Consider the following 14918-nt stretch of genomic DNA (forward strand, 5'->3'; position numbering starts at 1 on the left):
CGCATGTGCGGCATCGCTACGTACGGCATACGTAGCGATGCCGCACATGCGCTGTACATAGTGGTTTGCCAGCGGCACTGCTCCAGTGCCGTACGGACAGTGCTGGGATCCTCTGCTCATGTCTGCAGCCGTGAACGGAGGATCCTCTACATGCGGCTGTAGCGGTGACAGAGGGATCCCACCGCTGTCCGTACGGCGCTCAAGCGGCCCCGGCGGCAAACCTCTATGTGCAGCGCATATGTGGCATTGTTACGTACAGCGCATGCATGCAACTGTCGGGATCTCCACTCGGCCCCGCTGATAAAGCTCATCTTTCTCTGGAATCTCCCCCGATGATAATTAATGACCTGAGCCTTTGATGAGGCCTCAGGCACATTCCCATGCAGCAGAGAATCAAAGCAGCACGCGGAAGGGATGAGATTTATGGCTACATGGCTAAAGAGTTTTATTTCTCGCTACGCAGACAGCAAAGAAAAATACATCCTCTCTCTGTGAAAGAGGGTTATCGTTCATTCATTGATGTATTTTCCTTTTCCTTTTTTCCTTTCCTTTTTTCTGTTTTTGTGTGTTATTCTGCTTTGTGGTTTTTGTTATTATTGTGGAAAATCTAATTTTTTTTTTTAAAAAATAAAATAAAACATTTCCCCAAGGCGGCAGTAAGCTCAGCCAATCAGATCTCACCTTTCTAGTTTTGGGACCAATGAGGGCATTGGAACAACGAGGGGGTGGCTGAGATGACCCTGAAGACACCAGGGATCTGTTGATTCCTCCCCTCCCCCAACCGCCATAAGACCCCTGGCCCAATCCTACCTTTGCATCTGGTCCCCTTCAGGATCTTCCTGAGAACGAGCTTCTTCACCCCCCGCTGAACATCCGCGTTGTGGATTGCCGCGCTTTCGGACGTTACACCCTGGTGGGAAGCCATGCTGTGAACTCCCTGAGAAAATTCATCTACAGGCCTCCGGATAAGAAAGCTCAGCACTGGAGCACAGCAGGTAGTCAAAGAGGGAGGGAGGATGATGTTATGGGTCCGGGAGATGGGGCACCTCGGGTGTGAACTAAGTGTGTAACTTGGAACAGGGAACTGTTGGGATACTGCCAGGGAGACAAAGTCCATCTTGACCTCCATGTCGTCTCCGGACGTCCATTGATCTCCCGTAGACACGCAGTATCAGCAATTAGCGACACGAGCTCTAGAAATGGCTTCCCACATTCTAGAGCTCTTGCACACTCTATCAGCAGATATGCACAGCGAAAGATGCACTCAGGAGAGCATTATATAGAAGTTTATTCAGCGTTGATCAGAACAAAGAAAAACCATGACTGCCTGCTTGAGAGTTTCCGCCAGTGAGAGAGAACGAAAGCAAAGACACAACAGAAACATCCTGTGAGACAGGAAATACGCAGGCTGTGACACAAACATCCTGCTCCCTTTTAAGGTGGAACGGAAATATCCTAACAGGAACAACCAGTACAGTCATACCTCGAGTTGAATGCACTTCGGGTTGAGCGCATTCGAGTTGCGCTCCGTGGCAACCCGGAAGTCACGGAGCGCGTTACTTCCGGGTTTCGCCACTCACGCATGCACAGACGCTCAAAATGATGTCATGCGCATGCATGGAAGTGGCGAAACGCGACCCGCGCAGACGCACCGTTGCGTCGTGCCTTCCGTTCAGGATGAGAATGGGGCTCTGGAACGGATCCCATTCACATCCCGAGGTACCACTGTACAGTCATACCTCGTGTTGCGTTTGCTTCAGGTCGAGCATTTTCATACTGCATACTGTGGCACCCCGGAAGTACTGGAAAGGGTTACTTCCGGGTTTCGCCGCTCACGCATGCGCAGATGCTCAAAATGACATCACCACATGCGCAGAAGTGGCAAATTGTGACCTGCGCACGCGCAGACGTGGGTTGCGTTCTGCTCAGGTTGTGAACGGGGCTCCGGAACGGATCCCGTTTGCAACCAGAGGTACCACTGTACATGATAAATGGTCAGTCTTTAGGGTCTTGGCTTGCTAGACAGGAGGGTGTGGGGCAGAATGCTACTTAATGAGCCCGCTCTGTAGTTAAGAAACTGAGCTCCATGAGCATCAGAGGTGCTGGTTCAAATCCCAAAGCACCTAGGAAATCGCTTGGGTAGCCTTAAGCAAATCACTGTTTCTGACTTTGCTTTACCCCACATCTGAAATAAATGCGGGGATGTTCAGGGTAGCAAGAGCCATTCGGCGGTGGAACGGTCTCCCTCAGAAGGTGGTGGGCACTCCTTCCTTGGAGATTTTTAAGCCGAGGTTGGATGGCTACCTGCCATGGATGCTTCAGCTGAGATGCCTACATCTCAAGGGGGTGGGATAGATGACCCTCAGGGTCCCTTCCAACCCTAGTCTATGGTTCTATTTCAGTTCTATGGCTCTATGAAATACAAAGTGCTGGGATTATAGCTGAGCCTGGGAATATCCGTAACACAAAGGTTCTTGTGCATTCAACATTTTTGCGTGCTTATTCTCACCCCTGCAAGTTTTCTCTCTGAAGCTTGGAGGCGTTCTCTCTCCAGTATTTTCTTCTCCATTTTTCCAGTCATTTTTTCTTCCTTTTATCACGCCTTCTGGGAGGGATGTAAGAAGAAGGCTCTGTCCTGTCTTGGACACAATCAGGGCTCTTTCTGAAGCACAACAGTTCGTTTTTTGCCAAATGCTATGTTATTCATCTCGCTGTCCACTCGTTGATATAATTCACATAACTATCTGCATAAATTGGGGATTCCACGTAATTCATGCCATGATTATTTCCAAAACATTCGTTTCGTTGCAAAGGGAACACAATTTGAATGGGGGAGGGGAGTATGTAATTTATTTATTCATTTCACATAAAATTTATATAACACTCAAAGTGATTTACAAAGCAATAAGAAAAATTAGTAAAAAGAATTAAAAGATTGTTTTTTTAAAAGCAGTAAACTAAAAACACATCAGCTTTCTCGAAGTCTGAGTAGGCTTGTCTAAACAGAAATGTTTTTCCGTGAATGTTACTCGCGGATGCCACTGGTCCAGAAATGGAAACAAGATAATGTCCCTACCAGAGAATCATGGCAGGCCAAGTTGATGGATTATACAAAAATGGCTAAAATGAATCAGAAATCAGGAAGACCAAAAATTTAATAAGGAATGGGAAAAATTTGTAATTTATCTTAAAAACCATTGCAAACAGTTAAAATCGTTAGTAGGATTGGAAAAACGCTTGTAGTTTAATGGTGTATTTTGGACACAATGGAGAGGTAGAAGATTTGGGTTATCCTAAAAGATGCAGGAGGAAATTATTAACCAAAGGACCCACAAAGGGGAGGAGAAAAGTCCAGGAGATTCTTTGGAATCTTCTTTCTATGCTGTATGCTGGATATGTGAGTGCAAAATTTTAATCTGGAGAATCAAATTAATTTTTTTATTAAAAAATGTTTTTATCAGGCTCCGAAAAGAGTACAGGGAAGGTACCTGCTTGATGTCAAAGGCAGGGAGTTTCAAAGATGTGGAATGGGTATTATGTGGCACCTGTAAGATAAAAGGTGTCAGGAGGGCATATTTGGGGCAAGGCCACATCGCAGGTAAACAGGTATCGTTCACAGACTGGAACAACCACCAACTCTCTGTCGGAGCCTCCGCTACGAGCTGGAAAAGCTCATCCTCCGGTCAAGTTCGGAATCGCCTCCGACGATGACTAACGACCTGAGCCTCTGATAAGGCTCCAGGCACATTCCCTCATTACGCAGAGTATCCAGCAGCAGGGAAGGACGAGAAAATATGAGCTACATTGCAAAGGGTTTTATTTCTAGTTACACAGACAGAAAAGAAATATACATGCTCTCTCTGTGAAAGCAGAGAGCAAATGGAAAACAAAGGAACAGGAAACCAGTAAACATCATACCCGTCTCCTGTCTTCCGTGAGGCTTCCAACAGTCTGGAATCCCAGGAATGTAAACAGAGTCTTGTGACTCCAAGCACTGCACAGTGGCATAAACAGAAACTAACACTATCCATGGGGTTGATTTCCATTCCGGACACAGGGCAAATAAACGAACACTTTCTGCTGAAATTCTCCAGAATCTCTGCCTTCTGGCCACCTCTGTCCTAAAACAATTCTCTTCTTCTTCTTCTTCTTCTTCTTCTTCTTCTTCTTCTTCTTCTTCTTCTTCTCTCCCTTTCCCTCTTTTTCTGCGCTTGGTTCTCTTTCTCTGTCCTCTGCCCAGCTAAGCTCATGAGTGCCTATGCAGCCCTGGCCAACGGTGGACCCATCTCTCACCCCACAGGGGAAATCGTGGTTAACATGGAGCCCGAGGCCCCCATCAAGAAGATGGAAACCATGGTCAAGCTGGAAGCGGTAAGTTTTCTAAAATATATTTATCGGTGTGTGCTTGTCGGCATCCTTCGGGGGTCGAGATGCCAGCTGGCTAGCCCCCAGCTGGATCATGCCCTTCCAGCCGTGAGGAACCCCTGACCTCTGGTGCGATGTAAATCAGTGACTCAGACTTCAAAGCCTGAGCACACTGTATCAGCAGAGCATACTGCGCAAACAGAAGAAGCGTGAGGCTTGTGGAAACATACTAACAAGCTATGGATTTACGAAGCATAAATCAGGACAAAAGAAACATGTTGTCTCTCTTTTCGTCACCTCAGAGAGAGAGAGAGAGAGAGTCAAAAGCAAAAGCTATACACAACGGAAGTTCCCAGCAAACTGTGCTGGAATGTAAACAGATGTGTGACACGTAACAGTTCCATGTCTGCAACTGAAGGTGGAATGGAAATTTCCAACAGCGCTTTTCTCTTTGTAATTTAACAAAGCACAAAATAAAATAAAATTGGGATTAAGAGGTTTTCTCAGGACGAGAGAAGGCATGTTTGCTGTGTCCCGTTGGGTAAGTGGTGGTGGCCCTGACCCTCCTTCTGTTGGGAAATGCTCTGGGTGGGGGAGAATGGAAGATCAAGGAGCGTCAGTTGCAGGGAAGAGTGAGGAATGTCCTTATTTTTTATATGGGAAATGTTGGAGTGTATGCAAACCGCAGGCCTGCCTTCCTCTGTGTAACTGTGGCTTCTTCTTCTTCTTTCTTCCCCTCTCCTTTCCCCGGAGGCAGAACTCTGATGCGGTCGTGAAAGTGGATGTGGTAAGTGACTGATGTGCCATGCCTGGCTCTGTGGTGACTGTCAGGAACGTGCCCCGCCCCCAGACCTCAGCGAAAGAGCCAGCCTCAGAAATTGAGCTGAGCAAGCAAGGGGCTGACTCTGTAGATGGGAGCTGTCTGTTGGAAATCGGCCCCCTCGGGAAAGGCTGACTCCTCTTCCCAGGCACCGGTGGTCACCCTCTGGCTGATCCTCCCTCAGTCCAGAGAGACTGGTGATAAGCGACACCTCCCTTTTGAGAGATGCCCACTCACTTTCCCCTTGCATCTCAGCAGAAGAAAGAGACCGTCTGAAAGTAGTCTAACATTCTACTTTATTCAACAGACTGTACACTGTACACAGAGCTAGTACAAACATGTCTGCTCTCTCAGCAGCCTCCGTACAACTCACTGACTCCCCCTTTGCAGCAACAACAGGAAGGTCTCAAGTGACACTGAGAACACATCCTTGGGAACAGCGTAGGACATCCTGTCTCACGCTCAGAAACATCAGTAACATCACATGATGCAAACAATATGCTGCTACCACGCAGCTGGTGGGAACTCAAATCCCAACACTGTCTGAGTTTAGAGAGGACGGTCTGGCTCCCCTCCTTCCCAGGAACAAGCTGCTAGCTCCCAAGGAGAGGAAGAGTTGGAAGTCGGTCCAAGTGTTGCCAGGCAACCAGCTGATAAGCCAGGGTCGGAGGCTGTGTCTTCTGGGGAAGAGACAGGCAGTGGCGGAGAAAGGTGGGGGCAGTGGGGGAGGGCCTCCCAGGTGTCATCCCTGAGTGGGTGCCACAATAGCACACCATGGGGGGGGCACTTAACATGGGGCCTGGCCTGCAGCGTGCCCAAGCCATGCATCTCTCCTGGGAGTGATGCAGTGGCTCAGGGCCCTGCGCTGCCTGAAACAGAAGTTTGGGGATTGTGTCCGCCAGGTGGACTCCGTGGGCAGCTTGCTGCGGCACCCCCTGGGCGGATCGGTGCAGCACTCCTCTGGGTGGATCGCCAAGCTGCCCCTGTGGGCAGATCGCCCGACCCCTGCCGCTCTGGTTGCCAAAGCTGCTAGCTATGCCCCTGGAGATGGGCCAGTCATGTGGTCCCCATACGAGGATGTTGGAGAGGCTCAGAGAGAAACAGAAGGGAAGAAGTAGAAAGCTGGGGTTGTGGCGTTCTTCTTGTTTGGGGAGGGACGATGAGTCAGACTGAGCAACTTCTGCTAATGAGAGCAGGCAAGAAGGCCATGCTCTGGATTATTTTCCTTGTAAATAAACTACATAAAGTTGTTGCTGCTTATCCGGCTGCTTGCTTGCCAGAGATCATTATTGTGACGACCGACCTCTTGCGCATTCTTTCGCTAGCTGTCAGTCCAAGGCCTTTCTCCCCAGGCACCGAGGGCTGAATTAAACTGAGCGACATGCCACACATTTAAAGCACTATGATCCCATGACGGGCATAAGAAAAGCCTGCTGGTTCAGGCCAATGGCCCAAATAGTCCAGCATTCTGTTCTCACTTTTAATGTTTTGTTTTATTTCAAAATTCAAAGTTACGCTTTATCACTCAACGGTTATGATCCTATTCTGCAATACTAGACTCCCCGCTCACCCAACCTCAATGCTTATCTTTTTTTATATATAATAATATTTATTAAAGGTTTTATAGTTACAGGAAAAAAAGTAAGAAAGAAAAAAAGACAATAAAAATTAACAAGCAATACATCAAAAATAAAAGGAAAAAACAATACATCAAGACAACAAGACAACAAGAAAAAACAAAAACATTTAAAAACACATCCATTTTCCATATCTTTATCTTTCATTTACTTGTTTCCTCGACTTCCTCACACCTCCCTTTTTTGTATTCTAGTTCAAATTAGCTAATTCAGCAAATCCTTTCCCTCTTTCTCAACTTTTTGTTCTATAATTAATCTTGACACAATCTAACTTTAAATTTTCCACTTTAACCCATTAACAATCAGTTTTTACTTAATTCTTTACAACCTCAATGCTTATCATCACGATTACATACAATTGTGTTTTGAAACTTCCATCATATCCTTTTAAAGCAGATTTCTGATATGGTGGTACCTTGGTTGCCGAACTTAATCCATTCCGGGAGTCCATTCGACTCCCGAAACCGTTCAAAAACCAAGACACGGCTTCCCATTGGCTGCAGAGTATCCTGCACTCAATCAGAAGCAGCGGAAGCCATGTTGGACGTTCGGCTTCCGAAAAACATTCAAAACCCAGAACCTCTGACCGTGTCTCTGTCACCCTCCTCTTCCCCATTATTTTGCAGTCGGAAGAAGAGAAGGAAAAGAAGAAGAAAAAGAAGAAGAAGGGGGGTGCAGAGGAGGAGGAGGACGATGAGCCTGACGAGAGCATGCTGGACTGGTGGTCCAAGTATTTTGCTTCCATCGAGACGATGAAGGAGGTGAGTGGTTGGCAGGTTGCGAGAAAGAGCCGCTGGTGCAAAATATAGGGCAGGAAGCCACACAAGAGCCGTTCTCCCATTCTGCAAATCAAAGCTAATTCTAATTCCGGAAGAGATATACTTGGCTCTTCCCGTGTTGTTAGGCCGACTTGGTCACATGCCGCCAAATTCCTCCAGGGCTTCTGTGCAATGAATGCTGCCGGAACAACCTCATCCCAGCATGCATTGCAAAGGGTTGGACTAGATGGCCTTTGGGGTTCCTTCTAACTCTACAGTTCTATAATCCAATGCCCTTCTAGGCTGTGTATTCCAGGGGTCAGCAAACTTTTTCAGCAGGGGGCCGGTCCACTGTCCCTCAGACCTTGTGGGGGGCCAGACTATATTTTTTTGGGAAAAATATGAATGAATTCCTATGCCCCACAAATAACCCAGAGATGCATTTTAAACAAAAGCACACATTCGACTCATGTAAAAACACATTGATTCCCGGACCGTCCGTGGGCCGCATTTAGAAGGCGATTGGGCCGGATCTGGCCCCCAGGCCTTAGTTTACCTACCATGGTGTATTCTATGATATGGAAGGGCTGCCTTAGCTGTGATTGTGGCATTCTTTTGTGATGATAAATACAGTGGTGCCTCGCAAGACGAAATTAATTCGTTCTGCGAGTTTTTTCGTCTTGCGAATTTTTCATCTTGCGAAGCACGGTTTCCCATAGGAATGCATTGAAAGCACCCTGGGTATTAACGGTTTTAAGAAAAAGGAAACAAACTTGCAAGACATTTTTGTCTTTCGAAGCAAGCCCATAGGGAAATTCGTCTTGCGAAGCAACTCAAAAAACGAAAAACTCTTTCGTCTTGCGAGTTTTTCATCTTGCGAGGCATTTGTCTTGCGAGGTACCACTGTACTTAATTCCTGAGTCCAGGTCACAAGCTCACCCTATTCATACCCAAATGTGCCCTTAAGGCAGGATTTATGAGCACAGAGACAACGGGTGAGGCTTTTCCCATTTCCATCCAAACTGCAGAGGAATATTTGAGGTGACTGAAAGAGTAAAAATGGCTTTAGAATCATTCTCCTGAACTATTTCAGACACGTGGTTTATATACTTATGTATGCGTTTGCCTTGTACATTTATGAACATATATTTTATAGCTATATGACCTTAGAATTCCTATTACACCTACATTGTTGTGTGACCATCCTTTATTTCCTTTTTCTAGCTGCTTCGACAGCAGGAGGCGGCTGCGGCCGAAGCGGAGGAGAAGGAAGAGATGGATATGTCTGAGGGTAAATTTTTGGAGTTCAAAGAAATGAAAGGTGGATTAGATAGGAGAGTTAATCCCCGCCCCCCAACAACCTGTAATGTTTGGGGAATTCAAAGTACAAGGAAAGCCCCACTTGCTGACAGATCCTGCACCTTCCACAGCTGGAGAGCAGGCAGAAATTAACAGGTCAAGCCTTCCTTCTCACAGCAGCTCCAGGAACAGGCATCCGTTCACCTCTGGGCCACCGGATCGGCCATGAAGCTGTGAAAACCAGGGCTCCCCTGAAAGGAGTTTAGCTTTCGTTCCATGCAAAATATTTGCAAACTGCTTCAGGTTTAGCAGAGGGCCAGTAAGCGAGGAGGAGAGCAGGGTTTAATTGCTTTGAGATTTGTTTGGGTACTTTTTTCCCATCAAGCAGTGCATTATTATGATTATGATTATGATTATGATTATGATTATGATTATGATTATTATGTGCCGCCCTTCGTCACAAGATCTCAGGGCGGTTCACAAAACAATGCACAAGATGAAAAACACAAGTCAATAATTAAAACAAAAACAACAATTCCCCCATCCCACAGACCCACGTAAAAGGCTGTAGTATTAGTATTTATTCCAAAATTATGAAACATAGAGATTTGGCCTCTCCAAATCTCCCCCCCCCCAAACCCCCCCCCCGAGCTCCTCTCCTAGAGCTGAAACAAAATGCAAGTACCTGAACTGTAGAAACATTGAGAACTGTTGAAAATGAATTCTCCATTTCCACCTTCGAGTAAACTATTATGCCATCACATTTTATTTTATTTTGATGCATATGAAACGAGTTCAGCGCAGGCCCCTTCCATGGCCTCATCTGCAGAGTGCTTGTGCCTCCTTCCATTCCTTCCTCTCTCTCTCTTTGCCAACTGCCCAAAAGCAAAGGTTTGGGCACTTTCTGTCTCCCTCTCTGTATGGTTCCCCCCCCCCCACCTCCCTCAGTTTTTCTGTTTTTCTGTCATCAACCCATCACTGGCAAAGAGGCGATGAAAGTTGGCAGAATTGGACTTTGGAGCTGGGCATGTCAGATGTCTTGGGGAAGGCTGGGGGGCGCTTCTGTGATCCGACACTGTCTGATGCAGAATCAGAAAGTTCCCTCCTCTTGCCTTGAGGTCCCAAGAAAGTGTCAGGAGGAGGAGAAAGTTGTAAAGGGAACGCAACCCAACGTTCTCAACCTCAAAGGAGAGAGAGAGAGGTCAGCAAAGAGGTTGAAGGTACAGGGATAGTTTTCGGGATCTGGGGGTCCCATACTCTGTTTAGACCCCATGCAGACCCTTTCCCTGCAAGCTGAGTGGCACCCAAACTTCCAAGAGAAACCACAAACACCTCCCTCCCAATGAATCGAAGCATTCTGTCTGGCTTTGGGGAAGCGGTTTCGTCCCTCTCTTTGGCCGTGGATGAGCAGAACAAAGCAAAAATAGTCTCTTACCATTGAAAGAGATTTTAATGATCACAGCGGAAGAGCAAAGAGTCCATTCTCAGAGCGCAGGTGCTCCCAGTTAAGGTTTACCCCCACTTTCCTCCCGAGTCACTTCCTCATCTTGCAACCTGATCTCGCAACCACTGTGCCTTCTGTGCAGCTACCTTATGTAATCTCCGTGACCTTGGTCTGATCGGCTGGGCACTTTCCGGTGAACCGGAGTCTGTTAATTCTCTCTCTCTCCTGGTTCTTCTTCTCCTAGCTGTTCACCACCCAGTTCTTCCCAACTTTTGTCTTCTGAACTATGCCCCTCTGCGAACCGCTGTTCCAAATCTATATTGTCCCGCTACCCCTGGGAAGTGTCAGGATTCTGATTGGAACGTTAAATAAGTTGGAGTTCTTGTTATCAAATATACCAAGAAAAAAGCACACCAAGAACTCTGGCCAGTATAAGTTTCGGTAGTGGGAGTGGTCCCTACTCACAAATCAATAGTCAATTGTAACAAAAACTAATCCATTCAAAAGTATGTATCCTGACAAGGATTACAAACTCAAATAGAGATTACAAACTCAAACTCATAAGGATATATAACACAATAATTTGTTACAGAATTAGAGATAAGAGTTTATGAGTAGAGATAAATTCATATTAGTCCATAGTAAGATTTGACGTGAAGATCTTAGTTTCAATCATTGAGCAGCAGTCAGAAGTCAATTATGGATCAGAAACCAGGACTGTTTCGATATATTCCCCTTCATCAGCTGGAAGTATCAAACTGAAAATACATTCAAATTCTAAATTATCATAAATTATAAAACAGTATTACGCAACATTTGGTTCCGTACCTAATTTTTAAGGGGTCGTGTAAGTTTGAAGAATTTGTATAAATTTTCTGTTATTTTCTACGTTTCTCAGAGATAACGCCTGGAAATAATGAATATTAATAATTACACGTGTTGGATCGAATTAAAAACTCTAAAGCAGCATATAATCTTATAAGTGTGGGTAGATCAGTGTGTATCTTGAGCTTTTCTGTGTGTTTTCTGTGTGTTTGATTTGTGAGCAGGGACCATTCCCACATTTGAAACTTGCCGTATTTTTCGCTCTATAAGACACACCAGACCACAAGACGCACCTAGCTTTTGGAGGAGGAAAACAAGAAAAAAAATATTCTGAATCTCAGAAGCCAGAACAGCAAGAGGGATCGCTGCGCAGTGAAAGCAGCAATCCCTCTTGCTGTTCTGGCTTCTGGGATAGCTGCGCAGCCTGCATTCGCTCCATAAGACACACACACATTTCCCCTTACTTTTTAGGAAGGAAAAAGTGAGTCTTATAGAGCAAAAAATATGGTATATTGTCCAGAGTTCTTGGTGCATTTTTTTCTAGGCTCCTGATCGGGAGCGGGGGGGGGGGGCGCTTCCGCCATTCCTCACCTGTGCAGCCCTTTTCAGCATGGTACCTGAGACATTAATAGCAAGGGCTGGTGGTCTCCCCCAAGCCTCAGTAGGGAGGGACCCTTTTAGGAACGGCAAAAATGGGTTTGATAGCAGGCTGTCTGTCAGCTTTCATGCACATCACAGCTGCTCCTTCTGTTTCTCGTCTCCCGCCTTCCCCTTCGCTGCACCTGCCCCTCCCCATACACCATCTGCCACTGGTTCCCTTGGGGGGGGGCTCAGAAATCAGACTCGATGACTCTCCCATGAAAGGCTCCAAAGGACAAGGGAAGACCAAAGAGAAAGTCAAGCCCCCCAAGGAAGACAAGAAGAAGAAGCAGCAACAGGGGCAGCCGCCGACATCCGAGGGTCCCGAGAAGAAGAACAAGCAGAAGATCGATGAGCTTAAGGTGAGCTGTGCTAGATCCCAGTTGCATCAGAAGCGTGGATTTATGGGGGTTTGACTCTGCATCCTGAGGGTCCCTCCAGACTGGGGTTTTAATTTTTTCCTTTGCAGGTATATTCTATAACCTAATTTAGGGTTGCCATATTTCAAAAAGTGAAGATCCGGACGCAAAAGCTGTTGAGTTTTTTAAAAGCTATTTTTTAAATGAAAATCTACAGGTGAAACTTGAAAAATTAGAATATTGTGGAAAATTCAGTAATTCAGCTTAAAAGGTGAAACTAGACTCATAACATGCAAAGTGAGATATGTCAAGCCTTTATTTGTTATAGCTGTGATGATTTTATATATATATATAAAATGTCTATTTCATATATTAGTTTCACCTTTTAAGTTGAATTACTGAAATAAACGAACTTTTCCACGATATTCTAATTTTTTGAGTTTCACCTGTACACTGCCGACCTCGGCTGCCGTACGTCCACATTTTCCTGGACATCTCAGCAATTTCTATCCAGATGCTGTTTATGAGGGTTATATCCGGTAAATTCCGGGCGTATGGTAATCCTAACCTAATTACCATATTTCCCCCCCCCCGATAAGACGCACCTGACCATAAGATGCACCTCCTTTTTAGAGGAAAACAAGAAAAGAAATATTCTGACAAAATGTATGATTTTTGTGGTTCATGCTGCGGCCACAGACATGTGATTTGACGTTGAGTTTGGAGTAGCCCAATGCAAAAATCCTGAGAATCCATGTGGATCCATGCTTTGTAACCACATTTTTGCGCCATTGCGGCCCCACAAAACAGTGGGTGCGTGAACTTGGGGTGACCCAATGCAAAAATCCAAGTTTCTTCTTGTTATCTGAAGAAATGTGCATGCACATGAAAGCTTATACTAACAACAAACTTAGTTGGTCTCTAAGGTGCTCCTGGGCAATTTTTATATATATATATCTATTTCAACTGCATCAAACCAACACAGCTACCTGCCTGAATCTTAAATATTAGTATGTCTGGAAACATTGCTCTAAAATTTTGCTTGATTTTATCATTTTTGTAAACTGCTTTGAGGTTTGGGGGCTTCTTTTGCCATCAAGAGGTTATGAAATGGAGAAATACACCAAAAAGCAATTATTATTATTATTATTATTATTATTATTATTATTATTATTACTTTGCATGATTCGCTGTTGCTTTCCCGGGTTCATTGTCACCTCCTCTCCAGGTGTTCCCCAAAGAGCTGGAGACGGAATTTGACTACTTTGAGGACTGGCTGCACACTTTCAACCTCTTTCGGGGGAAGATTGGCGACGACGATGACCACGCAGCCGACGAGGATCGCATCGTGGGCAGGTTCAAGGTGAGTTGTGGGGCTTGCATCTGCAAACCCCCACCCCCCCACAGCAGATTCAGAACAACTTCAGGCCCTATCTTGGGAGTTGCAATGCCTCTATACTTCTAGAAATGGGTGGTGGTCCTCCCTCTCTCCCCTCACATTGGATAGGATTTGAAAATGATGGGTGCCAGAAAACAGGGAATTATGTTCACATGTGGTGGGGGTGTCAATATGTACAATTTTTCTGGCAAAGGGTTTTTTAAGGAGATAGCAGAAATCACCGGGTTAAAGCTGACCGAAAGTCCAGAGGTAGCATTGTTATCAATTTACGATGGGGTGGAAGGTTCGCGGGCTGTGAAGGACTTGCTCACAAATTTATTGACAGCCACACAAATTATTATAGCCAGGAAGTGGAAGGGGCAAGGGGAATATAAAATGGAAGAATGGTATAAAGAGGTGTGGGATATAGCTACTAATGATAAATTAAATGTGCCATTAAGGTAAGACGGGGAATATGCAGGAGAAATGATTCTGAGGAGATAGAATCATAGAATAGAATCATACAATCATAGAGTTGGAAGAGACCCCAAGGGCCATCGAGTCCAACCCCCTGCCAAGCAGGAAACCCCATCAGAGCACTCCTGACATATGGTTGTCAAGCCTCTGCTTAAAGACCTCCAAAGAAGGAGACTCCACCACACTCCTTGGCAGCAAATTCCACGGTCAAACAGCTCTTACTGTCAGGAAGTTCTTCCTCATGTTGAGGTGGAATCTTCTTTCTTGTAGTTTGGATCCATTGCTCTGTGTCCGCTTCTCTGGAGCAGCAGAAAAACAACCTTTCTCCCTCCTCTATGTGACATCCTTTTATATATTTGAACATGGCTATGGAAGGTGTCTGTGGAATTTGCCCTGTTAAAACGGAAAGGGGTCAGACCATTGTAAGAGGTGTTGAAATTTTGGGTTGGACCGTTACAATGGAGTGGTCTCAGTGGTAGGGTACACCTGTTTGTTCTTATTCATTTATGATTATTACTTTGTATGAACGAATGAATAAAAATACACAGAGCTATCTTAAACAAGCTGACAAACCTGGAAGCATAGAAATGTCCAATTTTCTGATTTCAAACCTGCATTTTCCACATGGAGCTGAGGGTCTGTTATTCCTGGTGCCATTATTCTGGTGCACCAAAACATGAGAGGGAGAGGTTTTCGTTTGCCACAGGGATTCTTCAGCTGCAATTCCTGCACTGCAGAGGGGGTTGGACTAGATGACCCTTGGGAGTCCCTCACAACTCTACAGTCTGTAGACTCTCTGAGTCTGTGATTCAGCCATGCTCCCTTTTTGCCTTTGTTTTTAATGTTTGATTGTTTATTGTGCTTTTAATTCCATTGGGAGCCGCCCAGAGTGGCTGGGGAAACCCAGCCAGATGTGT

At 45.5% G+C, this 14918-nt stretch overlaps 1 protein-coding gene across 3 annotated transcripts in view; it reads left to right on the forward strand.

Moving 5' to 3' along the window:
* OTOF (otoferlin) overlaps positions 1–14918 on the forward strand; it is a 184791-nt gene that overhangs the window by 139763 nt on the left and 30110 nt on the right. For 2 of the 3 annotated variants that reach the window (XM_083432492.1, XM_083432493.1), the window contains exons 12-18: positions 833–995; positions 4301–4371; positions 5123–5152; positions 7449–7583; positions 8805–8871; positions 12013–12149; positions 13375–13509. In XM_083432492.1, coding sequence (XP_083288618.1) covers positions 833–995; positions 4301–4371; positions 5123–5152; positions 7449–7583; positions 8805–8871; positions 12013–12149; positions 13375–13509 — 738 coding nt within the window. Of the gene's footprint in view, positions 1–832; positions 996–4240; positions 4372–5122; positions 5153–7448; positions 7584–8804; positions 8872–12012; positions 12150–13374; positions 13510–14918 lie in introns of all 3 variants that reach the window. The other variant, XM_083432494.1, reaches the window with a different exon arrangement.

Source organism: Podarcis tiliguerta, assembly GCF_965153285.1.
Source record: "Podarcis tiliguerta genome assembly, chromosome: 3".
NCBI lineage: Eukaryota > Metazoa > Chordata > Lepidosauria > Squamata > Lacertidae > Podarcis > Podarcis tiliguerta.